Source organism: Hippopotamus amphibius, chromosome 8, assembly GCF_030028045.1.
Source record: "Hippopotamus amphibius kiboko isolate mHipAmp2 chromosome 8, mHipAmp2.hap2, whole genome shotgun sequence".
Classification (NCBI taxonomy): domain Eukaryota; kingdom Metazoa; phylum Chordata; class Mammalia; order Artiodactyla; family Hippopotamidae; genus Hippopotamus; species Hippopotamus amphibius.
The window spans coordinates 105,165,330-105,192,496 of NC_080193.1; the positions used below are offsets into that span (position 1 = coordinate 105,165,330).

Consider the following 27,167-nt stretch of genomic DNA (forward strand, 5'->3'; position numbering starts at 1 on the left):
GGCACTTCCCACTCCACAGATTACCTTTAGGACTTTGGCAGCAGTAGAATCAAACTCACTGTGAATTAAATTGCAGCTCTGATGTAAAGTCCTGGAAGCAGCTGTATTTTTAACATCTCTTTAATAAGTAAGCATTTTGGCTTTATTGAGAATATTTTCTGTTGTGAATGTGAACATTGCTTTTATCATGAGAGTCAGTGCTGCCTTTTATCCTTCATGTTTTTTAGCATTTCTGATCCATAGCTGAGTATTGCAGAGATAAGATGGGCCCTCAGAGCCAGGGAGTAACCTTTGGTCTTGGTTTAGTTTAAGATGGACTTAACATGATGTTTTCTATCAGAATGAAAAAGCAAAACACAAAATCAGGCACTGCTGTTACGTTCAGATAATTTAAAAAGAAAGAAAGAAAAAGGGAGGAAGAGGGAGAGGAGGGAGGAAGGAATGGAAGTAAGGGAGAGAGGGAGGAAGGAAGGAAGGCCAGAAATAAAAAAGAAATACTGAATGCCCAGGCTCAGATTGAGTCTGGTACATTGTAATGCTCCTCTGACTTTTTTTTAAGCATTTATATTTCACCTGCTATGACATGAGGTTAAAATATTATTCTGATATTATCTGTATAAGAGTGGCAGCAGAAAAAAATGAAAAAGTTTTTCAGATTTAGCAAACCATTCCTGAAACCATGAACTGCTTTGGTCAGAAGAGATGCAGCCTGTTGGTGGGCATTTGATTTTTAGGCGTTCTTAAAGTTGGGATGATGACTTTTTCTTCTTTATTCTTGGAAGTAAAGAACTTGGCTTTTATTGATAGAGCTGTCAGGGACTGGAGAACATTGACAAAGATTCGTTGCTTGACCAAACATTAGACAGACTTCCGAACCTTCTCCTAGGCCCCTCTGTGCACTTCCTTGTAAAATCCAGTTTTACAAGAACCCTGCTAAGTCAGTGTAACCAGCACCCCTCAGCCTTGATATCTGATCACCCTCGATATCTCATTCTCATCTGGTTCCTGATCTTTCACCATCCCCCAGGTGATGTCTGATCACCCTGGCCTGTCTTCAGCAAAGAATCCTGTTAGGTTGGTTTAGCCAGAATCCCACTTACTCCTGATGTTTCCTTTCAGTAATTTTCCATCCCCTGACCTCCACCCTGCTCTTGGTTATAAATTCCCACTTGCCCATGTTGTATTTGGAGTTGCGCCCCGTCTCTCCCCTCCACTGTAACATCCCACTGAGTAGTCCCTATACCTATTGCGATGATCCTGGATGAGGTTCGTCTTAACATCTTTACAAGTGTTGTTGGATATTCCTTTCTTTAACAACATAGGGGGTGTCTTTCGTCTTGTAGGCAAAATTTTGACATTAGTAGCCCATGGATGGGCATGATCTAGTTTTCAGAAATGTTTTGTTTGGCTTTTATTGTATTTTGAAAGTGGAATTATTTGCCAATACCTAAATTTAGAAGCTATCATGTAAAAAATCTAGATTTTTCATTTTTTTGGGAAAAAAAATCTAAAGAAATGACAATATGAGAAAGACAACTGGCTAAATCAAGTTAGCAGCTGCTTTCTTTGGACTGGGCAGGCTTTCTCTCTCCTCCTAGTATCTCTGTGGCTGGCTTCTCTGGCTGTTGTATTCTACCTGGATGTGTAGGCATTTACATTTGCAATGCCTTCATTATGGCTTATGAATGAGTTAGTACTTCATAGTGTTACCACATATCTCTAAGGATGCTTCCATAGTCACTGTTCTTAACTATATGAAATTATAAGGATCTTGGAACTCATAAGAAAAGGGAGAATTATTTTGTATAATCTTAAAGGAGTATTATGGACTGACATTATTCTGATTTTTATTATACCAATTTCACAGAGGTTTCACGGAGCTCTTTTTTTTTTAATTAATGATGTGACTTAGATATAGCTTAAGAAAGTAACTCAAATGTAACTAAGTCATTGAAAGATGAAAATACTGATATTTTAGAAAATTAGCTTTTTATCAAAGAATGTATGCATTAAGAGGGTGTTTCTACGCTTTTTAAGTAGAAAAAGAAATGGATAAAAGTGTCTGTTTCTTAAGTACCTGAAAATATAATTTGCTACTTGAATTTGACTTTATTTTGGCTGAATTAAAAAGCAAACAAACAAACAAAAGTGAATCAAATGTCTACCTGAGGGCAAATATTTCTGCCTGTAAAGTACAGCTTTACTCTGGAAGCAGTCCGTGGTTCTTTTCTTCTTTCAATAAGAAACTTAACAATAGTAACTTCTGTTTTATGAAAACTGTGTTAGATTACCTTGTTTGAAGGCTCTTAACCATTTGCTTGGTTTGGTTTTCAGATCGTATACCTTAAAGTTTAATTAATACAATGACTGAAAAATGTTTGCCTTTAGAGGATAAGATTAAAATAATTTGTTCACCTTGAACCTTGTGAAGGGAAGGTGAATACAAACTATATGAGTTACATTGAAAGGATTAAGTTAGAAATTGAACTCTTAAAGAAGTTTGAGGTAAACTTTTGACTTATTTAGGGGTTCACAGCAAAGTTAAGCAATCACTCAGTTTTTTGAAAAAGCAGGAAAAAACACTGTATATGTCTGAATATAAGGTGCTCCCGAGATATGGATATTTCTATTTTCCCAATGAAGAGTTTTAAATATATAATACACATAGATAAAAATGATCAGATATCTATTTACATATTGTTAATGTATTAATTTACTTCCACATATGTATTTGAAAATCACATATTACATAAAATCTTTAGAAATATTACTTTCCTCATCCTTACAGTTCATTGATTGATTTTATTCAATTTCTTTACCTGTGATTTGTCATCACTAAATCCCCTGTTTTGAGTCATCCCACCCAGCTTTCCAGCACACATAATTTCTGCCTAAATTTTTTGAGAACTCTGTACTTTTTTGATCAAATATGATTCTGCCAATTTACAAGCACTATTTATGTACTGGGGGGGCAGTTATTTTAAAAATTGGTCTTATAGGTGAATAATTCTCTGCTCTCCAGCATGGAATCACTCCAAGTAGTGTTCTTTAAAGTTATATTAATAGGCTTTTGCGTTATCATATCAAACACTTTCAAGTAGGAAAAAATTACTAAATCTGTGTGGAATTTTTGCTTTAAAAACCAGATTTTGTTAGTTTACATCTATGAGCATTTAAAGCTAGTAAGGATAGAGGTTGTTTCAGTCTCATGTGTTTTCCCCAAACCTTTGCTTTACATAATAATGTAATACAGAGATTTAGGTAAGGATTTGACTCCGATGTGACTCTTTCCTGAGAAATATTCTTGAGGGAAAAAAAGAGTCTGCCTCGTTTGAGAACATATATGATACTTTTTTTCTCCCTTTCAACGTTATTTGTTAAATCTTTACTAAAGTGCAATTAAACATATAAGACAGATAACCTGGAGAAAGGGAGAATTTTATTTAATGGCAAATTAAGGCGATGTTATTAATTTTGTGAGACTTTTTTCTTATCCTAGTGCATATCATGATTAAAATATCCATTTCTTAAAGAAATATTCCTATAAAAAACATAGCAAGTAAGGAGATGAAGGGATATCCTATGTGACAGACATTTTATATAAATTTTTCCATAGTTGTATAATAGTATTTATGTGAGATTTTTATTAGGAGGTAGCAGTTAATTTGGCAGGGGATGTTGTCCTTGTCATTTCCTGATAACCATGCACTACACCATTAACCACAAACTACAGAAGATGAAAACAGCTGGTGCTTTTATCACAGAGGGAGATGATAGAGTTTGGAATATGAGAGGATTTAGAATTTGTAATGGTTAGTGGTTTCTGTCTTGGCTGTTTAATAAAATGTCTACTTTTAGGAATTAAAGAAGACTGAAGTGGCAAATATTTTTACTTTCATATCATAACCTATGAAAAAATCTATTATCATAACATTTTCCAGGAAAGGATAACTCACTTTTACTCTGGGGCTTCCAGCTTTGTATGAAAAAAGTCTATGTCATTAATACACCAAAAATATAATTTAATATCACATGTATCAGCAACAAATTATACCAGTGATGGTAACGATGAATTATCATTTTTATCTCTTAACAGTGGAAAGAGTGGAACGAGAAAACCTTTCAGACTATTGTGTTCTGGGTCAGCGTCCAATGCATTTACCAAATATGAACCAGCTGGCATCCCTGGGGAAAACCAACGAACAGTCTCCTCATAGCCAAATTCACCACAGTACTCCAATCCGAAACCAAGTGCCCGCATTACAGCCCATCATGAGTCCTGGTCTTCTTTCTCCCCAGCTCAGTCCACAACTTGTCAGGCAGCAAATCGCCATGGCCCATCTGATAAACCAACAGATTGCTGTTAGCCGGCTCCTGGCTCACCAGCACCCTCAAGCCATCAACCAGCAGTTCCTGAATCATCCACCCATTCCCAGGGCAGTTAAGCCGGAGCCAGCCAACTCTTCTGTGGAAGTATCTCCAGATATCTACCAGCAAGTCAGAGATGAGCTGAAGAGGGCCAGTGTGTCCCAAGCTGTCTTTGCAAGAGTGGCATTCAATCGCACACAGGTACCATTAGCACTGAACATCATAATTGGTGATTAAAAATACTACTAAGGACAGATTGTGACAAATATTAGTTCTTTCTTATCTCTTAAAATTTTTTTTATGGCTTAGAGCATGTAGAATTCGCTAGTTCATGAAATACTATCACCATTGATCCATGCTTGGCCATAATTAATTAATCAATTTCAGTAATGTAATGACTGTCTGTGAACCCACCACCCAACTCCGGACCTGAAATGTTACCAATGACTTGGGTCTCTTTATGTGTTCCTCCTCTCCCCACTTTTTTCCATTTGCTTTTCCCCAGACGTAACCCTGATCTTGAATTTTGTGGTTGTCATTCCATGCTTTTTTTTGTTTGCTTGTTTTTTTAAAAACTAGTTCTAAAACTATTCATACCCAATCTATTATTTACTTTGTCTTTGAACTTTATAAAAAGAATACCATTATATGTCATTTCTATAATTTTTTAATAAATCCTTCAAAACGTACACGTTAGATTTAAGGTATTGAAAAAGTGGTAATGGATAGTTTACTTATTTTTTTTTTTATTATTTTTTTGGGGGTACACCAAGTTCAATCATCTGTTTTTATACACATATCCCCGTATTCCCTCCCTTCCTTGACTCCCCCCCCCGAGTCCCCCCCATCCTCCCTGCCCCAGTCCTCTAAGGCATCTTCCATCCTCAAGTTGGACTCCCTTTGTTATACAACACCTTCCCACTGACTATCAATTTTACAGTTGGTAGTATATATATGTCTGTGCTACTCTCTCACTTCGTCTCAGCTTCCCCTTCACCCCCTGCAGTTTACTTATATTTTAAATGTTTTGAGGGAGTTATATGCTAATGTAATATTAAATGATAAGATGGTAAACAGTTTATTTATCTGTGTCTTATTGAGGGCATCTTATAATTAAGAAGTTCTTTCCCACCAACGCTAAACGTGATTGTGCGTTAGAATCACCTGGAAAGCTGTTAAACCATAGCTTGCTGGGCCTCTTCACAGAGCTTCTGATTGATTTCCCAGGTCCAGGGTGGAACCCCAAAATTTGCATGTCTAACAAGGTCCCAGGTGATCCTGATGCTGCTGGTCTGGGGTTGCACTTTGAGAACCACTAATCTAGCTCTTATACTGTTGCCCCTCTGGTACCTGTAAGGGATTAGTTCTAGGAACCCCCTGCAAATACCAAAATCCACAGATGCTCAGGTCCCTCATATAAAACGGTGCAGTATATTTGGTCCTCTGTATCTGTGGGTTTCGCATCCGCAGATATAGAGGACCGACTATATGAGTAACAAAAAAGTAAAAGTGTATTATCTTAAGGAGCTAACAACCTGATAGTGAAAAAAAATGTACCCAGATAACTAAAGTAAAATTTGAAATAAGGTGAAATTTAATGTAGGATAATGTGAGCAGTGATTGCAGTGGGTGTTTAGGAGGAGTCATGAACTGTAAGGCATACTTATAATAGAGTGAGTATGGTAAGTCTTAGAGGAGAGTGGGTTTAAGTTAGCCACCCTACTAAATTCAAGGTAGGAAGCCAAGCTCTGTGCAGATGCAAAGATGCAAAAAGTCATGGGTGAGCACATATGTGAACAACTGACTTGAGTATGAAGTTGGTGGGCAGTTAGACCTTGAAGGATAAATAAAATTTAACAGGAAAACATGGAGAAGAGTATTTTAGGTTAAAAACTTCATGAGAAAGGTGTTGAGTCAGAAAAAGGCGGGATTAGTTGGTAGTTGATAGCAAAACTGGATAATAAAACTAAAGGTGGAGGGAAGAGATCCCAAAAGGTCTTAGGGCTGTGCTGAGAACTTTGAACTCTATTTAATAAGCACTGGAAACATTGAAGGTTTTATGTAGGAATATGATAAGATCCAATGATCAGAATTGGATTTTAGGAAGAATTTCTTCCCCTTAATGATAGCAAGAAGGTTAAGAGTATCATTTAGGAGGCTGCCTTAAGTGTCAACCTGAAATGTGTAGAAGTTTGAACAAGACTGATGGCAATGGAGTAAACAATACAGTCATAAAACATTGTGAGAGTAAAGCTGACAGAAAGTGCAAGTGCCTGGAGTAAAGATAACCCTGAGGGTTGAGCCCGGTGACTAAGAATAAAGCATAATTATTCAGAGAATCAAGGAGGGCATTGAAAGAGATGGTTGAAGTAAGGTTAAAGTGATTATTTTGGATTGGGCTTTTTTTGTTTTTTTTAAAGATTTATTTTATTATTTATATACGTGTTTAATTTTTGGCTGCGTTGGGTCTTCGTTGCAGCACATGGACTTTCCCTAGTTGTGGTGAGCAGGGGCCACTCTTCGTTGTGGTGTGCAGGTTTCTCACTGAGGTGGGTTCTCTTGTTTTGGAGTACCGGCTCTAGGTGCATGGGCTTCAGTAGCTGCGGCACGTGGGCTCAGTAGTTGTGGCTCTTGGGCCCTAGAGTGCAGGCTCAGTAGCTGTGGCACTCAGGCTCAGTAGTTGTGGCTCGTGGGCTCTAGAGCACAGGCTCAGTAGTTGTGGTGCATGGGCTTAGTTGCTCCTCAGCATGTGGGATCTTCCGGGTTCAGGGATCGAACCTGTGTCCCCTGCATTAGCAGCGGATTCTTAACCACTGCGCCACCAGGGAAGCCCTGGATTGGGCTATTTTCACTTTGAAGTGCTAGCAGACTTCTTAAGTGAAGATGTGCAGCAGTCATTGAAAATAAGAGTTTAGTGCTAAGAAGAATTGTCAGGGTTAGAGAAAGAGATTAGAAATTTATTCACAGAGCCTGGGATTTATAGAGACAGGGGAAGGAGGGGAGAAGCCGTCAGCACTGCTAACACCAGGACAAGAGAAAGAGAAATGCCAGGAGAGGTGGGGGCAGGTGGAGGTGGAAGAAAAGGGAGATGCTGGTGAAAGTACAGAGGACCTGGGTAGAGTTTTCAGAAGGAGACTTGTCTGTGTCTGGAAAGCTAAGAAGTCTGGGAAGGGGACGCTTGAAACCATGCCATGAGATTTGGCGATTGGTTGGGAGAGATCTTTGACAAACTTTAGAGTATAATTTCATTAGAGTGGTGAAGGCAGGAGCCAGAATTTAGAACTTAAGGAGTAATTAGCTTGAGGTTACGGAAGCAGTGGCTGCAAATTACTCTTTCCAAAATTTGGTGTTGAAAGGGAGATTAGAAATGGGTTGACAGTTTGAAAGTGATAGGGAGTCAGTTTGAGATAGAAGAATTTGTGAGGTAGTTTGGGACCTCAGCTGAAGTCAAGACAGCATGCAGTAGTGATGGAACCAACCACTGTGATTTGGTAACAGTCTTCAGCCATGCTGGAACTGCAGGAGTAGGAGCAGAGAAGAAATGCAGCGGGATTGTTTGAGGTTTAGTGCTGACAGATTAGGTATGACAGGAGACCAAGAGGGGTGAAGTTGCTTGCTCCTTTGACTCTTAGCTAACTTATACATTCTATTATTGACAGAGTCTGTTTACATCATTTGAAAATGAGTTCAGAGGTTCACAGAGGGCTGTACGTGTTCCAAACATCACTCTACCACTATTCTCTTGTGACTCAAAGTTCTTGGGCAGCATTTGTGTGTCCACAGTTATCTGAACTGGGGTTATGAAGAGCTCTGATCCTTTTGAGCAAGTCTGTTGCATACTTTTATAAAATATTAAGTGGAAGGATGCGTCTTTTAGTCTGTATTTTGCAGTTCTGTGTGTGTGTGTGTGTGTGTTCTTTCATCTGTCATTCACGTGCGTGAATAGATATTTCAAGGCTAGCCAACATTTTATTGCTGGTTATTTATACAGCTCCTTTGGATAAGGATAAAATTGAGAGCATGTTTGTATTGCTTTGGATTTTAGAATCTAATGCAGTATACATTTTATCCAAAAAGCATGAGGCAGGAGAGAAGACTCATAATGAGGCGAGACAAAAGGTGGGCTGTGCTGGTGTAAGGAAATGCTCTGCTGAGGCCCTAGACTCCTGGAGGTCTGTCTTCTCCTGCACAATCCTTTTTGTCTATTTTTTGGGGATTAATGATTTTTCTTTGGCATTGCCATCTTTCAAGTGCCAAGTTATAAAAGGTCTAATTGAAGCACGGAACACATTTTATTATTTTCCTCTTGCCATTAAATTTGTAAGATGGCTACACCCAGAAAGAAACATTCACTTTCAATCAACATGAGCTTGAGTTCATGGGCCAGCCTTGAGGATATCAAATGGAAACTGCATGGGAATGTATGAGTATTTCCTTTTAAATTTCTGCTTTTAATTTGGGAAAGCTTTTCATCCCTCTGGGATCATAACCTGTTGTGTATAAAGCCCAACCTAATCAAGGTAGAGGGTATTGACAGAATGACATAGTTTGAACTTAAGCTGGAGGTCAACAGGCAGATTGTTTCTGCTGTATATACTGTAGTCACTAACAGCAAGGTTGGACAGCTGGGTTTCACCAGCAGCATTGTTAAATGGAAAATATAGTGTACTATGCCCCATGAAACCAGCCATGGATTTTCCAAATGGTAGGCTTTTTTGAGTGAATTCAGTGATAAAATAATTTGTCAGCTATAATAAACAAATAAAAATTACCTTTATAGATAATAACAATAGTCTTTGGATAGAAAAGAATCTCAACATTTTTCTTTTCTCAAAGCAAACAGAATTAGAACCATTTATTGTAGATGGACACCTAAGGCCAATATTAGCCTTGTACTCAGTTGTTTAACTGATATGTAGCACATCCTCAGTTTATTGAATATTTTTCAGAAATAGTTCATGATATCTATTATTCATTTATTATCAAATTCAGTAAAAAGCAATTTGATTTGTCACCCTATCGTTTGTGCTCCTGGATTTGTTCTTGATGATTGGACCACAAACAGATCTAGCAATTAGTTCCTATGTGTGTGTGTGCATATGCATGTGTGTGTAGAACAGAAATCACATGTACAGCATCCCTAAGTGAATCTAGAATTGTAAAAAAAAAATTGTCTAGTTTTTCATGTTTAAGACTTCCAGATGAAAAACTCAAATTTATAATAAATAGCATTTGAAAATAACAGTTCTTCAAAGAAAAACTATTAATTACTTTGTGTGTCTGATCCATTGCCACTATATCATTTGGTGGTATAAAGTAACATAATTAAGGGAATGGAGCTATATTTCCAAGAACTTGCTTTTTAATATATTTTAATTTTAATCAGTATGTCTTTTAAAAACATAAAATGCATTTGTTTGATAAAATGACCCCTTGCCCATAGTTCATGACAAGGTCATGACTTCTGCTAGTGTCAGAGATGTTACAACCTTTTGCCAATCTGATTTTATTATTTATTATTATTTCTTACATTTCTCTATTGGTTTGTTAATACTGTCTAAACTAAGAACATAAACTAAGTCATATGTTCTGGGCAGGGAAACAGCACATTTGAGATCATGTAATGGCAGGATACTGAATCTTCAGCATGGGCATGAGACCAATGTATTTCTGGATGCAGGGAGTAGCAGAGCATCACATCCTATTGGTGCCATCAGCATGATAGAAGCCTATTTTTGTCATTATGACCTTATATAAAATATACTCTGAGCACCATCACTTTCTTCTTTGCTAGTCTTTTGAAAGAAAAGGTTAGCTCTGCTTTTCATATCTCTGAAGACTTTTTGTAACAAATGGGACCCTATGAGAATAGTAAGATAAAAGTGATGTTTTCTGACCCAGTCATTAATATTCAGGCAGTCCTATGACACATTTATAAGCCTATGGTCTGTTACCTATGGTCACAAAGTGATGTGATACACGAGAGGAGGCTGAGGCAGTTAGCAAGCCTGCTCTGTTTTCCATGCTTCACGCCTCCCCCAGCACCGCCTCCCACCCTCCTGCCCCATGATTTATTTCTAAAAGCTGGTGTCTGCTGGTTAGTTCTTCAACCAAAGGACTCTGCTTAGGCTACTGGATTTTGCTTTGCCACACTGACAGAAAGCTGGAAATGCTTAACCAATGTCTGACAGGTGCGGGAGGATGAAAGCCCAGCCTCTTGCCTCCACGTAGTAGGAACAGCAGTGAAGTGTGACTTCCACTCCAGAGCTCTCTGCAGGATCAGTCTGAGGCTGGGACTTTGCTTAATCTCTTCCCTTCTTTATCCTGCTTCTCCCAGTCCCTCACCAGTTTCCCTCAGAAGTGCTTCCTGAATAAATCACTTGCACAGGAATCTTTATCTCAGGATATGCTTTTTATCCCAGATTATAGATCAAGGTCATTGATAGTCTAATTGTATTTGGTTATGCCAGGGGATAGTAGTTTGAGTAAAACATATCTTCAATTTTATACCTACTGCATTCACAAATCTAAGGCAAGATGTTATTATGGGAAAGGTGTAGAGGTTTTTAGTGCACTACTTTGTTTTGAAAATATTATCAGTATTGTTCATAAATCATAAGCAAGGTGTTGTTAGGGAAATAGTATAGAATTGTAGAGAACTTTTTACTGTATTACTTTCTCTTGAAAATATTATCACTATCGTTATTTTAAACTGAGTCCCCTGAATTCAGTGGGCTGATATTGATACTAGCCAGATTTACTTTTGGATATTGAATGTGGACGCAGGGGTTAGTTAGAGGGCTGGGGGAGAGAGAGAGAGAGAAAGAATGAGACAGGAACAGGCACTGGATATGAAGCCCTGTGAGATCATTCAGACTCGACTTAAAGCCATCCTTACTGAGTCTCAAAGGTAAATTATGTGATTTATGTGAGTTTCAGAGTAGCTGTGCTTCTCGGCCCTGCTCTAACTCCAGTGCTCTGTCAATGATGCAAATGGGTCTGTTAGACTGATAATTTTGAGAAGTAATAGGACCAGTGCTCTGTCAGGTTTTATTTTTTTGCATATGTATTTTCCCTTGCTTCTATCCCAAATTTATTTTAGTGTTGGCACACTTTCACTTATCAGTCCTATGGACATGAAATAAGTTGCTTGGCTATTTACTGTGTTTATGTCTTTGCTTGTTGACAGTTTGATTATAAACCCTCACCTAAAGCATTCTTTTGTCCCTTGTCACTTTATAGACTTAAAAAAAATCCATATGAGGTTTATGATGATATGAAAATATTTGTGACTTTTTTTTTTTAATTTTTTTTGGGGGGATACACCAGGTTCAATCATCTGTTTTTATACACATATGACTATTTTACAAGACTTAATATTACCCAGAAATGGTTGTGGGCTGTCCAGTGACCTATAATAAGAATGGTTTCATGAAATATGTACAGTGAATCTTCCTTAATAAACTGTTCTCTAATTTATTTAAAAATCCAATGACCTACATATTCATATGTTCAGAAATCCCCCATTTACTAACACTGTTTCTCCTTTGAGACCGTCCATCTGAGCAAATCTGTTAAATGAAGTAGAGGAAGCTTTGCTCCAAACTAGGCTAAATGCGTTGGAATGAACGCCCTGCCACATGTGAGGGGAGCATTAGAATGCCAGCAAAGGGAAATGAGGGGATTCTCTGCCCCGCTCTGCACCACTGTCGCCTTACCTTGAGGGTGGGGGTTCAGGAAATATCCGTATGCAAGGAATTACCAAGAAGTTTGTATTGTTTGAAAACGAGACTTTTGCCACATTTATTATTTACATAGTAGTTATTTTTCTTTTTCCTTTAGCATATGCCATAATTCAGAAAGTTCAGGTTCATTCTGTGTCTCAGGTAGCTCCCCTGAGCCAATTCTTAGAAACATGTTTTCAGTAGAAGCCCATATGTGTTTTGCAAAATGTGTTATTCTTCTGTGACAGAGAGGCCTCTAGTTTGGTATCTTGCTTCTTCTTTAGTTTGATGAAAAAGTCAAAGTTACACAATTTGCAACCTTTTGTCAAAGGCCTTTTTTGAGAAAGCTGTTCATCTTGGTTTTACCTAGTAGAGAAGAGGATTTTTAAAATCCTTTGGAAACTCACTTGGTTAACCTGTCCTTATTTGCCTACTTTTTATTTTTTATGAGACTTTGCAGAAAATCTGTTTACATATTAAAGCTACATCATGTGAAGAAACTTAAGGCCAGGGTCATAAATACAATTTATGAAGTCACTCAGCAACCAGAGAATGTTTTCAACAGATTGGAAAATTAAACTGAATTATGTATCAGAAAAAATTGGCAGTAAGGTCAACAGCTAGAAATGTAAATGTCTTTGTGTGAAATGACATGGACTTTGCTTTGATGCTTTATTGGCATTGTGTTTATAGTATATGCCCACCCATATTATTAAGGCTGAAAATGTCTAAGGATTTACTAAACATATTTTGAAGTAGTAGTAGGAAGAGATGTGTAGCAACAAAATGAAAATTTTAACAACCAAAATATTTGGAAGGCTAAGCCTTAGTGTGTTACCAGTTAGCTTTTTCAGGGGGGTGGGACTTCCCTTTTAACCTTGTGTTTGATTTATTATACATATTGTTAGCCAAAGATAGGCATGATTTAATTGCACATACAGTTTATATTTGTAGAAAACGTGACCTTCAAGATATTTAGAGTTCTTTCTCAGCTGACCTCTGGTCTCAGTCATTATTTCTAAGTATCCAGTAGAGATATAGGCACTCAGCAATACAGGAATAGAATACAATGTAAATCCAGGGGTCTTGACTCCATGGTCCAGTGAGCTGGTTATAAAATGACAGGAAAACCTGTGAGAAAAAGGAAGTCCAGCCACTGAAAGATGGGCTGTAAATATGAAATGCTGCAGATCAGGCATGAACATGTTATTGGGTTTTGAAGCAAATAATATACCCTCTTTTGATTTCAACATTAAATTAATAAAGTAAGAAAAGATGGCCCTGCAAGCTTCATAAAATAGGTAACTCTTTCATTTCAGGATCACTGGCTCGAATTCATAGATTTAAAGATTATAATAATATTAATATCTCTCAGGATAGCAGTGTCTCAAAGTTATTTGATAACTTGAGGATGGCCCTCTAGATACTGGTCTCAATTTAGTCCCTCCTTACATATAAAGACTATATCGTTAGTTAACACTTTTTAGGCAATTTCAGCCAAAAAGCATAGGGGAGATGTGGCTCTGTTTGTGCTCTGAGTAAAGAGAAGGTTGATTCAGTAGCTGTCAAATGTATACCATCCTATTCCCATTCCTAAATCTAATTGAAATAGAACATTATATGTAAAAGAAAATATGAAAACTCTTTTTTCCCCCTCCACGAAACTTGTACCAAAGAATCAGAGGAAACAAATATGATAACACACTGTTCTGTTTCTCTTATCCCTGATCAGTGCACAAAGTCCTTAAAAATTACTGAACTATTATAGAAAATTCAGATTTTTCTATTTTTACTAAACAAGACTGCCTTTTGATGATGGTTTTATAAGTTTTTGTCACTGTTCTTTAACAAGGAGTGATTGACTCATTTCACACAGATGAGGGTCTTTGTCCTAAATAAGGTATTCCATTTCTTGTGAGTGTGTCTCAGTAGAAACCTACACTTTTAGTGGGAAAGCCTAGTTTTAGTATTTAACTAGTTTCTCCAAATCCTTGGTGATGTTTATAATTAAAGCAGAATTTTTATAGAAGAAATACAAGGAAACACTAGCTCCCATTATGTATATGCTTTTCACCTTTGCTTATTCAAAGTAATTTTTAAAAAATACATAGAGGGTTCCTTTTATGGCCATTGATTAAAATGATGACCATTTGGCCTGGGGTTAAGTGCATATTTATTCAAATAAATAACAATTATTTGAATTAAGTTTCAAGGTCAAAAATTCTGTGAGAAAAAGATAACTGAATCAATTTGAAGTCAGTTGGAAATTACAAGGTTGTTTAAAATCTATCTGCAAGTTTTGTGCCTAAAGTTGTTCCTGTAGACAACAGTATTTACTTTTAAGTATCTCTGATTGCAACACCCAGTAAGAAATAATTTCTACATCATGAGCTAGTACACACACACACACACACATTTGTGCACATATGTATACATGTCTGTTTTGAGTTCTATCTCATTTCCAATTATATCTGTCTGTATATTTCTTCATGAAAGAAAAAAACCATGAAACAACACATGTATGAAGCACTGTGGTAATTTCTGATCTATTTAATTGCATTTTGTTATGTAAAAAACTAGTTATGATATGCTAAATTGATTTTACCCACTAATAATTATGACCCATGTTTCAGCAATGATGCCGATTAAGGCTGATTTTAAAAGTTACTTAGGGAAGGAGAATGGTTTTACTTTCTTGAAGTATAAATGATAGTTTAGTGCTATCCTGAATGTCCATATGGTCATTTCACTTTATATAACTTATTAAATTTTTCTTTACATTCTCCTCTATCCCAAATAATTTTAATTATTTTCCTTCCTAAAAAATTTTTTTAATGTTTTCTCTGTTCTGTATGGGAAGACATCTAGCAAAATATAAGGGAGGGCCTTGAATATTTGAAGTTGCAAATTTAAAATAAGAATGTACTTTGATGTTATTTCTGTATCTATTCATCCATTCATTTAATAAATATTTTTTAAGTATTCAGAGACTGTGCTAGGGTTATAATGAGGGCTAACATTTATTGAACATTTAACACGCATGGAGTACAGTTAGACGCTCTCTAGGGAATCCTGTGAGGGAAGTGCAATTATCATCTCAATTTTACAGGCGAGGAAACTGTGCCACAGGGAGATTAATTAATCCTTGTCCACTTGAAGCCCAATTTTGAACCCAGTAATTCTGACTTCAGAACTCATCCACATTACCCTTTTATTCTGAATCATTTCTGTTATCATAGAGCAGATGATGAAAGACAAAATCCTTCCTTCAAGGAGGTACAAAGAGTAAACAGACTTTTAAACCGGTAATCCCATTGTGGTATCATAAGTACTATAATGTATGAGACTGCATGTGCTGTGTAAGAACAGAAGCTTTTGACCCTAGAGGTGATTGAAGCTAAGGCAGCAAATGTTCAGCAAGAAAAAATAATGTTTCATAATCGTTTCAGGACAGAGTCAACTCAGATGTTAATAGACTGCTTTTCTTCTTATATCTGAATGCATTTGATACACTTGAGATATACATATGCAATAAATGTATGTTTTTGTTTTGTTTTGTTTTCGAAAGTACTATTTTTGCCAATGTTTTGACAAAGTAGCCAAAGCTAGTAAATTTTTTGGGAAGTTTGCCAACAGTTGTTTCACAGAATACTCATGGAAACTAGGAATAACCAGGGCCCAGCACTTTGTGAATGTAATAGTCATGGTGCCAGGTACTTGAGGTGTTAGTAGAAACCATGTATGTGCCCAGAGCTGAGAACACCACTGGTAGATGTTTCCAAAAGGAACCTGTTCAGTTCTGTATTTGCTTTTGCTTTTTGGTGCTAATGTGTTCAGAAAATTTTGACTTAGATTGTGCACAGTCCCTCCATTCCAATATCTAACACTTCCTAGAGATGAGGAGGGAAGGGATAATGAGATGGGACTGTTTATTGCATCTGTCATTGCATGGATTAGGCAGGTAAAAAGTGATAAAGTTGCCGGGAATCTGGTTTTGGCTAAGTACATGCTCAAGTGCTCGCTTGAGCACTGTACATGCTCAAGTGTGGCTTGGACAAAGGGATTGCAGTTAAGAAAGTGCAGACTGCTTTGATTTCAAGAATGTTCTGTTGCACCTGCTAACTTTGTGTTGCATGCTTACTGCATTCTGATGTGTCAGGTGACACAAGCGAAGTTTTTTACACATGCTAGAAAGAAAGCTGTGGGAAGTGTTTCATTTGATAAATTGTAGATTTGGGATACATGGAATATTTGTTCTAAAATGGAGTTTGCATGGCCCCAAATTTCAATATTTATTATCTTATTGTTTTCAGTAGGTTGAGTGAGAAGATCTTGAGTTCATGTGAGTTAGGCTTTTAACATGTGGTCCTTTAGGGCCTACTGCTGACTTTAGCAAAGATGGCCCACTTCCAGAAAAATGAAAAATATGCATTTGGTGCTTTCTTAGAGTCCTATATTCCTGTATATCCCCAACTAACCACTAAGCACAAAATGTACCGATTCTGCTCCCAAGGAATTTGCTATATGATGGGAGAAAGAGGTTTTATAGTTACACAATGTAAAAGATGGTGTCATAAGTGCCAGAGAGAACTAGTGCCATCTCCCTTCAAAGGAGGGAGAAAGTATTGTCAACTGCAGTGTATATACAAATACAGACATATGCGTAGTCTTTTAGTGCATTACAGAATATATCTCTATAGCAGCAACATTTGTCTGCAAGTATTACTTTTGTATGTGCATTTATATTTGCAGAGTACATTAATTCCCTTTAGATGCTCAAGTCTATCCACCCCCTTCCTACAAAAGTGCTACATGCATAGGCTGTCTTTTCTAATAAAGAAATATTATAATAAAAGAGAGGTTTTTATTAAGCTAATGCAATAACGACATTTTCTTTGAGGATTTAACACATCATTTTTAATAATAAAAATCAAATTGTCATTGTTGTGCCCTGTATACCTTTTATTCAAATCAGACTAAGGACTCCGTCTTCATGGCTAAGCAGTGCTCTACGGGGTGATGGGGGAGGTGAGTATTTTTTAGCATAACACAAATGACTTTCAGCAGTCAGCTTCATAGTGGGGTTGTAGATTATGAATATGGGACTCAGGGAAACCTGTTTATTTTCATGAGCAGAGGGGAAAATGCCTCTCAGGAGCATCTAGAAGGAAATGAGATTGGCGATTAGTAGAGAACCGATTCTATTAGGTCAGCTTTCAGGTGATAGGATGTCAATACTCTGTTCAGCCAAGGAGCTGAGTTCACAGCTTCAACTAACTGTGGATTAACCACTGAAATTGAAGAGTTCACTTTGTATGATTAGGCTAAGAATTTGGTATCACCTGGTTTTCATAAGAGGATACCAGTTTTTGGCTCTTACATTAGCTGGACCCAGACATTTCAGAATTGTATAAAAGTCAAGGCTAACCAATAAGCATGTAAAAGGGGTGGTGAAATGTGAAGAGTACCTTTGGAGGAGACTCTGCAATAGACAGGTCATGCTCAATGGCAAGATGTGGGGTTTGCCCGTATGGGTGTCAAGGTGCCTCCCACCTCTAACCCTCTGTAATTTTAATCTGTAAAATGGGGTTATATGTGCCTTTTAACCTTGTTGATTGGTTATGACATCGTTTGTTTAAAGCAAATGATGAACTAAAATATATTTTCAGACTTACTTCTACAAAGTAAATGTTTCAGCTCATACACCCTTAAAGAGATGTGACTTGATTTCTGAAGAGGACCTTCTTTTTAAAAGCTTATATATTTTGTTCATACATCCAACGATTAATAACTAAAATACATTATAAGGGGATAGGGCTACTTGTCTCTAAAATAACTGGTCCAAATGATTCTGTAGAAATGGCAAGCATATGTTTTTCTCTTTGGCATAGTAATCAGTAGTACATATAAGCTTTCTTTGGGATTTATATGACATTCTAATATCTACCTTTGTTTAGGTTGGAACCTAGCACTTTCAAACTATGATATGCTATGTATATGATATGGTATCTATGTTATATGATATGTGAGTATTTTGGGGGTTGAGTAACTTCAAAGTTTATGTTATAATAAATATGTGAACATCAGTATAACTTACAGAAATGAAAACAGTCTCTGGCTAGTTTAGGCTTTTTGCAAAGAGAAGCACTGGGGTTTGGCTGGACCAGTTTTTTCAGTACACACCTGGTGTATATCACTTTAAAAAATAAATTATGCCTCATTAAATTACAATTAAGTGGAATCATGATCATTTGTTTTTCTGGAAGGAAGATGTTTTGCATATTGAAAGCCTAATTTGTTGCAGGTGACAAAAAGGCTGAACAGATTACCTAATATCACTTCATTTTGGGGGTAATGTTTGCTGGTTAGTTTGTATATACTTCAGTAGTTAAGAATTATATTAATGTGGACTGTATTATTTTCACTTCAAAAAGTCTTCTACCACTTTATCAGTAAACACTTTTTTTTAAGCTTTTAAGGAAACACGAGCTTCTCTTGGTATTCTCAATTAGTCATGCTCTTTTTCTTCAAGTGTTCTGATACTGTCCAGTCCCTCAGTCACCCTCCCCTTTGCCTGGTCCTACCACTCTCTATAGCTATGTACTATGTACATTTCAAATCCCAGCCAAGTTAAGTACCACCTCTTCCAAAACATTTTCCCTGAGTCCTTCAGTTGGCAATGCTTTCACCCTCATTAGAACTGAGATGGCAGTAGTTCTATCTGAAATTTATGACACTTATCTTTTACATTGTGCCTCTGCAAACCATTGTACAGTAAACTCCTTGGCAGCAGAATCTATGTCTTATTAATCTTCCCGTTCCTTTATGAGCTTTGTACCAAGTTGTAAATAAGAAATGAACTAATAGACGGATCTGTCGTTCTTTGGCAATAGGCATATTGAATTTGGGGGTTCTCTGGAAAATCAATAGGAGATATAACCTAATCGTAGAGAATTACAAATGTCTGAGAGGTATGAAGAGGACGTATCTGTTAAAATCTAGTCAGTAATGACCTTCAGTGTCCTCTCCTGGAGTAACCTGGGAGATCTGATGGGCTCAGGCTCAGATTTCCTAAAACCTGGCCCAGGCTTGGGTTCTCTTCCTGCTGTCTTAAAGGATTAAGGGCCCATCTCACCTGTCCTAGACAAGGCCTCAAGGGCTAGTGTAGAAACTTGGAAGTAAATTTTATAGAGCTAGTCATGGTAATGTTTCCAAAACATTTCTGAGTACCAGCGTGTATTTTGCACACTAATAATTTGGAGCAAGCTATATAAATTGTTGAAGGAATGTGAAAATCATAATAATGTAATCAAGAAAGCTCTTCAACAGAAATTACAGATTCAGAAACTCTGTCATTTAATTTGTCACAAATAAATATTATTAAAATACTAGAAATAAAAAAGCTATCAATTTTTTATGTAAAAAATTAGCCCCAGTTCTTTTTTTTGGGTGGGAGTGGGCAGCAGTGGGGGCCACATCATGAGGCTTGAGGAATCTTAGTTCCCTGGCCAGGGATTGAACCCGTGTTCTCAGCAGTGAAAGCACTGAGTCCTGACCACTGGACTGCTAGGGACTTCCCAGCCCCAGTTCTTTGGTTTGTCCGTGGGGATAGCCTGTATTAGCAATGAGGCTACATGGCATTATATTATCTCTTGTTTTGTGCTTTGAATTATTTTGCTTTTGTTGAATTTTCTGCCAACCTCATGTATTCGTTGCTGGTGCTGGAAATAATATAGAGTGTACAAAATCCTCCATTAAAAGACTAGAGAGAAGACCAGTTCGAGGCTCCTTTTACCCAACTCCCTTCTTTTTTCAGTGACCTGTAACCCAGGAGCTCTGGTAGAAGGTACCTTTCTACCCTATGCAGAGGTTTGTTCTACTCCTTTTCAGTCAGCATGGTTCTGGGTCTTACATAACCTCAGCTAACACCGCGGAGAGAATTGTTTATAATCTCTCCCTTGAGAAGGCTCTGTTGCCTACGGTGAGGAAAATACCTAATGACCACTTTACTCAGTACTTGCAATATGTTTTAATAAGATTACTGATATGAAATTTTAATAAGCAATATCCCGGTTAATTTATTAATTTCCCTTAATTTTCACATTCTCAATATTTATGACCTTTCTATTCATAAAAGTACATCTTTTTTTTTTCCCGTGCCCAGGTGCCATGCCGTGTTCTCTGTCTCTCAGGCTGCATAATGGGAATGTCCAAGTGATGCCTCCTGCCTGGCTGGTTGATAATTAAAATGCCAGACAACATAGTGGCAAGGGCTTTAGAAATATTTATGTAAGATAAATTATTAATTTATGTTCTGTTCAAGAGAGTTTCAATACGATAAACATTTACTTATCTTGATAATTAGGTGGGGTGATTTGTGGTATATTTAAGTTATGCCGTACATTTTCTTCTGATCTTTTTCCCTTATGATGATTTTAAACTAACTAAATAAAACGTGCTTTACATTTATGTGCCTGCAGAATTTTGACTATGTTTTTTAAAATCCCTGTTTATATAGTTAAAAGCACATACCCAAAATGAAGAAGACTCAACAAAACAACTAAAACTCTTCTTGTGCCCACCAGTTAGCCACTTGTTATTGAAAATGTCTGAGGTAAAAAGAATCTGCTTTGGGACCAGGGCTACACAGATGAGACTTTAAGTAAATAATTTAGAACAGTGTTCTCATTCTGTGGGGCAATACATGGAGGCTGCACTGGCCACCTTGTTGGTTTGAGACTTTATCTTCAATTAGGCGAATGAAACAGAGGCAACAGTATATTCCACCAACCCCTTAAAATACAAATATTGTGTCTCATTCACTTCAGGAATGATGCTGATGAGCAGTCATTTACAAGGATGCTTTGTCTTGATTTTTCTTAGAGATGGATTCATTTCCCTGTAAGGTTGTCTAACATGTAAAAAATGCAGGGGAAGGAACTCCACAATTTCAATGTGGAAAAAAAAAAGTAAACCAAGCCGGAACAAAAAAATAAATAAAAGAACTCTTTCCTTTGGAGTGATTTTCTTTTTTATTGATTAGGAATAAACAGCTTTGCAATTTTGAACCTGGTCCATTAGAGCAAAACTTTTTGTTGTTTCAGTATTTTGTATGCAAGGTCTTTGCCATAATGTCCTCTGAGAGAAGGAGTTTACAAACTTTGCCTCTGAGAGATCTTAATCATAATAACCAGGATAAAGAATATATCCATGTAGATCCTAAAACTTTTGCAAATTTTGTAGTCTGACATTTAGTAAAATGTTACAGTTAACTTATGAGAGAGAAAGAGAGAAGGGGAGCAGGTATCAACTTGTCCTTCATGTGCAGAGTTCATCATTAAAGAAAGCTCAGAAAATATCAATCTTAGTCTCTTATTAGTACTGGAAATTGCTATTAAATGTATTTTATACTTTGTTTTTATTTAATTTTAATTTTTTAATTTTATTGAATTATAGTTGATTTACAATGTTGAGTTAGTTTCTGGTATACAGCAAAATGATTCAGTTATTTATACATATATATATTCTTTTCCATTATGGCTTACTACAAAATATTGAATTTAGTTCCCTGTGCTATATAGTAGGACCTTGTTTATTTTATATATAGTGGTTTATATCTGCTAATCCCAAACTCCTAACTTATTCCTCTCTCGCCCTTTTCCCTCTGGTTTGTTTTCTATGTTTGTGAGTCTGTTTCTGTTTTGTAAATAAGTTCATTTGTATCATGTTTTAGATTCTACATATAAGTAATATCATGTGATATTTGTCTTTCTCTGTTGGATTTACTTCACTTAGTATGATAATCTCTGTGTCCATCTATGTTGCTGCAAATGGCATTATTTCATTCTTTTTTATGACAGAGCAGTATTCCATTGTATATATAGGAAATTGGTATTGATTCCAAGTTCACATCCCTCTTGCTTGTGCATATATTAATTTGGAGATTTTTGTCTTAGAAACAAATTCATTATTAATATTTAAGTTTGCTTAGTCCAAGTGGAAAGAAGGATAACTTAAGGCAGAACTGACTTTTAATTTCAGAAAGAGAATTAATACCTAGATTGTATAACATTTTCTGAAAGACGAGTGTTTCACTTGTTGCTTCCTTCTGCAAGCATGACAAGAAATCAGGATTTTCTTAGAATCATTTCACCAGTAGGGTAACTTTATATGCATGCCCTACCTTGGCCTTTCCTTGGGCACGAATGGACACAGACACACACTTGTTCACATTGTTTTCTAGCTTCATTGTATGGCATATTACAGTCTTGTTTGTAAAGACTTCTCTGACCAAAGTAATGACAACCAAATTGGCAGAGCTCTCAGATGGCCTACCTCTTGTAGGTTCCTTGTAGTAAAATTGTCTTACATGATGTTTTTAGTGGTGATTCCTCGTGGAGTGCTGATAACTGTGTGATGCACATTCCTGTAAGTGACATTTGCTTCACTATATTATAATGCATTACTTTAAAAAAAATTGCCTACCTTACCCTGAGGATTTTTGGCCAACTAAAGATAGCATATTTCTTTTGTATCCAATGCCTTTCTGGCCTGTTGGCCAAAAATGGCCTATTTAGCCACATATATTACAAATCTGATAGTGTTTCTTTGCATTAATATTTCCTCTAAGTGGAAATGTCTTTGGCTTCTACTTTTTATGATTTGGGGTTATCTCTATCTGTTGTAAGACGCAGAGGTTAACATCTTTGCTTTTTCTGGGGGATAACGTAGGCCCTGATCTCGTACTGCCCTGAGAAGGGATGTTAGCTGCGAATGTGAAGTGATGCTTCTGTGATACTCTAACAGGGTGCAGAGTGGAAATAGATCTATCTGCTTTTGCCCCAGGTACTGCAGTGTTCCAACTCAGGTCTCTAGCCTTTTTTTGTTTTTTGAGTCCGTACTACTTTTCTTTAGATTTGTCAACATTTTTCTTTTCTTTGTGAATTCTCTGTCAACAGAGTACATGAAAACACTATTTATGTAAAGCATTCTATTTGGATGGGTCACACAGTCAGAAAGTGTCTGAGCCTATCATGGCATCCTGAGGTGTGCTGTGGCCTCTCACCAGATGTGACGACACTTAATATTGCTTTAATGGGGGGACTGGAGCGTCCCCATGAGGGCATCTCATAAAAAGGTTTGGTGCCCTCCGGTACATATCAAGGAAACCTGTTATGTATGTGGACCGAGAAGCTGATAGATGGTTAGCACAAGTCATAGCCATTTGCTTTGTGTCTTTTTTTTCCCCCATAAGAAACATCTATATTGAAAACAGTGGCCGGTCACACAGAAATTCAGCCAAACTTTTTTTTTTAAGTCGATGTAAATCTCCCATGCTGTTTAAATGTCGGAACTAAATTTACCAAACTTGGCAGATTTGTAAAGCTGAGCAGGACTGCCAAGTGTTCCCAGTTTCAAGCAGAGAGAGTTCTAACAGTTCCTGAAATACTTGTAGGAGGCACCTGGTGGTAATTGCAGTTTCACAATTCTTCCCGAGTGCCTACCTTGCTAGCTGGCATCTCTGTACACCAAGGATTATTACAGTGATGATAAAGTGTCAGAATAGAATGATCCAAAATAAGGCATAGTTCCCAGAAGACAAGCACATTCCCACCAAATCTTCCTGCTGGAGAACCCTCAGGAATTAGACCAAGGTTCTTGACATCCCAGCCAGCTGGTTACACCAAAGCAAAGGGGGAGAAGGGCGCTAGACGGAAACCACACACACATACCTGCAGATGTAACTTGGCCTACTTTATTTTTTTTTCCATTTAATCAGGGATTGTTGTCTGAGATTCTGCGTAAGGAAGAAGACCCCCGGACAGCATCTCAGTCTCTTTTAGTAAACCTGAGGGCCATGCAGAATTTTCTCAATCTGCCGGAAGTGGAGCGGGACCGCATATACCAGGATGAGAGAGAGCGGAGCATGAACCCCAATGTGAGCATGGTCTCGTCGGCCTCCAGCAGTCCCAGCTCCTCCCGGACCCCTCAGGTGAGATATCCGCTCCACTGACTTTTCACTCTTTGCCTTGGAGATATCTTGCCTTCACTGATACTGTGTTTCCCCTCAAAAACTAAGACATATAATTCCAGGACCTCTTAATCCACTGAACATGTGGCTCAGAGGATATGAACCGCTGGCCATGTGCTAGTGGTTATCCTTTACTATATCATCCACACCATTTCTGTCTCTGTAAGAAAGTCCCATTCTCCCACGTGTGGCAGGAGGGCAGGAGTGGGTGGAAGGGTAAGTACTAGATGTCTGCATACAGCTGTTTGATTGTCAAAGAAGGGACTAGGGGATTAGCATTGAAGCTGAGTTTGCGTAGCACTGCTTTTCCTTCAATTGTGTGTTTATTTGAATGGGGGTTGCGTAGTTGGGGGCATGGGACAGCTAGAGTAGTCTAAGTTCTGCTTGATGCAATCTGAAAGAGACAGAATCGGGGAGGAATCTGTGTGTGATGGAAGCAAGCATGTGCGGCGGCTAGAGCTGAAGCACTGGGAGCTCACTCAGTGATCCCCTAGAAAATGGTAGTGGAAGTTTAGGCCTTAAGTATTTTCCTTCCTACAGTGATGTCCAACAGGACCCTGACTCAGCTTTCCATCCCTCCTTTCTTCGCACTTTAAAAGCATTCTGTTCTCAGGTCCTCCTGCAGATGCCTACATCTAGTAATGTTGTGTGCTTTAAAGATTTTAACCAAAGGATCACGGTCTCAAGTCAGCCAAGAGTCATTTCCAATTCAGACCTGAGCCCACTCATTTTTAGCCTGTTCCCTACTTCTCCTAAACCTTTACTAATCAATGGATTTATGGTAAAGCCACCTCATTTACTATTGCTAGCATGGTTGCAAGTTCCTTTTTGAGTGATAGTTTTCCAAACAAATATTTAACAGGTACACATTTGTACAAATCAGAAAAAAATGGGTACTTTGAAAATAAAGGGCCTTTTTTGCTTAGATACTATAGTTTTGGGTTTAGGAGTTTGTTTTCTGGTAAGTTCTAGGGAACTGATTAAGCAGAATTTTATTCTAATAGAAATATTTGAACTTTTTCAAGTGTATCTATGTTTTCACACATCTTAACTTTACATTTTGTACTCTGCAATAGATTTTTAAATTGAAGATAATTTTCTATTGTGCACTGCCAAATTGTGGTACTTAAACTTTAGTCTTTAGTAAATTATGAATTTTAGATACTGTTAAACCAAAAATAAGTCTCTTGACTGTGTACTTTGGACCAGTGTAACCAAGCTTTTTTATTTTCATTTCTATTTTTTTTAAATTTTGGGGCATACATATTGAGCTATTGAGTTGGACGAGTTATTAATTTGCACTAATGTTTACTTCCATTAAATTCACCAACATTTTTACCACTTTTGAAGCCCATTAAACCATTACAGGAGAATCTAGCCATGCTTCATGGCCATTTAATTGGGCAACTCTTCTCAAAAAGTCACTCCTCCTTGTTAGAAAATCACACAGGTCAGTGTGTTTTGTTTTCCGCTCCTTCGTAATATTTTTCTGACAAGATGATATCTTAGGCATCTTTTCAAAGACCTGGTAGCTTTCAGAGCCAGACCAACTTACAAGGCCACACAGTTAAGGTCAGTATTTTGCTTTTTTGAACAGCAAAAGAACCTGTCTAGAAAATTCCTAGATAAAGGTGCCCTTTAGGGATAACAGCGAAATCGATCGTTTAATTTCACAGTTTTGAGATTTCTGAAAATAAATATAAAATGTTTTTCTCAAAACGTTTTTGAGAATATAGTCGTGGCACTGACATTTTTACATTGTCTGGAATATTCTTCTTTTTCTGTTGGTTAAACATTGAAAAAGTTATTAAAGACTCAGAACATTTCATGATTACCTACTTATTCAAAATTCTTTACAGAACTATCTCAGTATCAAAAATCCATTGTACTGTAAGGGTTTCATTGTGCAGACAAATGTCAGAGGGGTACCCACTGATTCCACCTTTGAGTTGGAGCCAGCAAGGCAGGGGACACATACACAGAGCCTTGCATAGATGCATGGAGATTATTTTCCAGACCCTGTCAGCACTTTGTTACCAGTTTAAAACAAATTTAAGAAATTTCAAGTTCAGATTCAACCTCAAGAGCCTCTTCTCGTAATCCCTCAGTTGGCCAGTATTCCTCAATGTATTTAACAATAACAAAACAACAATACAAGGATAAGAATGATCATTTATTGAGCGCTTGTATCAGGTATTGTAACATTTTGCATGAATTGCATCCCTCACCATTTTGCATTGTTTTTCCCATTTTACAGATGAGGAAACTGAGGTTTAGATGGGTTAAACACCTGGTGTAAGGTCACATGGCTGAGTGGTAGAGCTAGGATTTGAACTCTGGTACTCTGGTTATTCTGATTCCAAGGCCTGGGCCCCTAACCGTATAATTTAATGCTTTGACTTTACTGCCTAGTGTTCTAGAGAAGATTTGACCAGTCAGGTAAGATGAGTCAGTCAGTAAAGCTAATAAGAAATCTGCATTGAGAAAGGCAGAAATGGTATGCTAAAATATGCACTTAACAGGAAAAGCACTTTGGGTTAACTAGAAGTTTTAAGAAGAAAAGAGAGTTTTCTTAAAAAAGACGAGAGAGGATTGGACTGCTTTGGGAAGGCCTCAAACTGGAGGGCAAGAAGAAACATGTAAAAACAGCACCAGTATGAACTGGAGATTTTGGAGGCACAGTAGCACAGTGATTCCTGAGCCTGTGCTTTGGAGCCTGAGAGACTTGAGTTCAGATCATGGTTATTTCACTTGCTGCTGCATGTCCTGACAGCTAGTTAAGTATCCTCTTTTATTTTCAGTTGTCTTCATCTGTAAAGTGAAAATAGTAATGTCTAACTCATCGTTTTCTCAAAAGGATAAAATGTGATGATAAATTAAAACACTTTCTGGAGGGCCTGGCACATAAGAAGTACTATATCAATTATTCTTATTATTACTTTGAGGTTATTGGAAAAAGTATGAGACGGAGGGAAAGGAGGATGACAAAAGTCACTGAGCACTTGTAGGATTCAAAGCCTTCTTGGAAACTTAGGACATAACTC

The 27,167-nt window shown here is 37.3% G+C and overlaps 1 protein-coding gene across 1 annotated transcript in view; it reads left to right on the top strand.

Annotated features, from left to right (window-relative positions):
* The window catches only part of SATB2 (SATB homeobox 2), a 181,366-nt gene that overhangs the window by 103,235 nt on the left and 50,964 nt on the right, over positions 1-27,167 (top strand). Inside the window, exons 7-8 of the mRNA XM_057745861.1 lie at positions 4,097-4,569; positions 23,872-24,084. Coding sequence (XP_057601844.1) covers positions 4,097-4,569; positions 23,872-24,084 — 686 coding nt within the window. The remainder of the gene's footprint in view (positions 1-4,096; positions 4,570-23,871; positions 24,085-27,167) is intronic.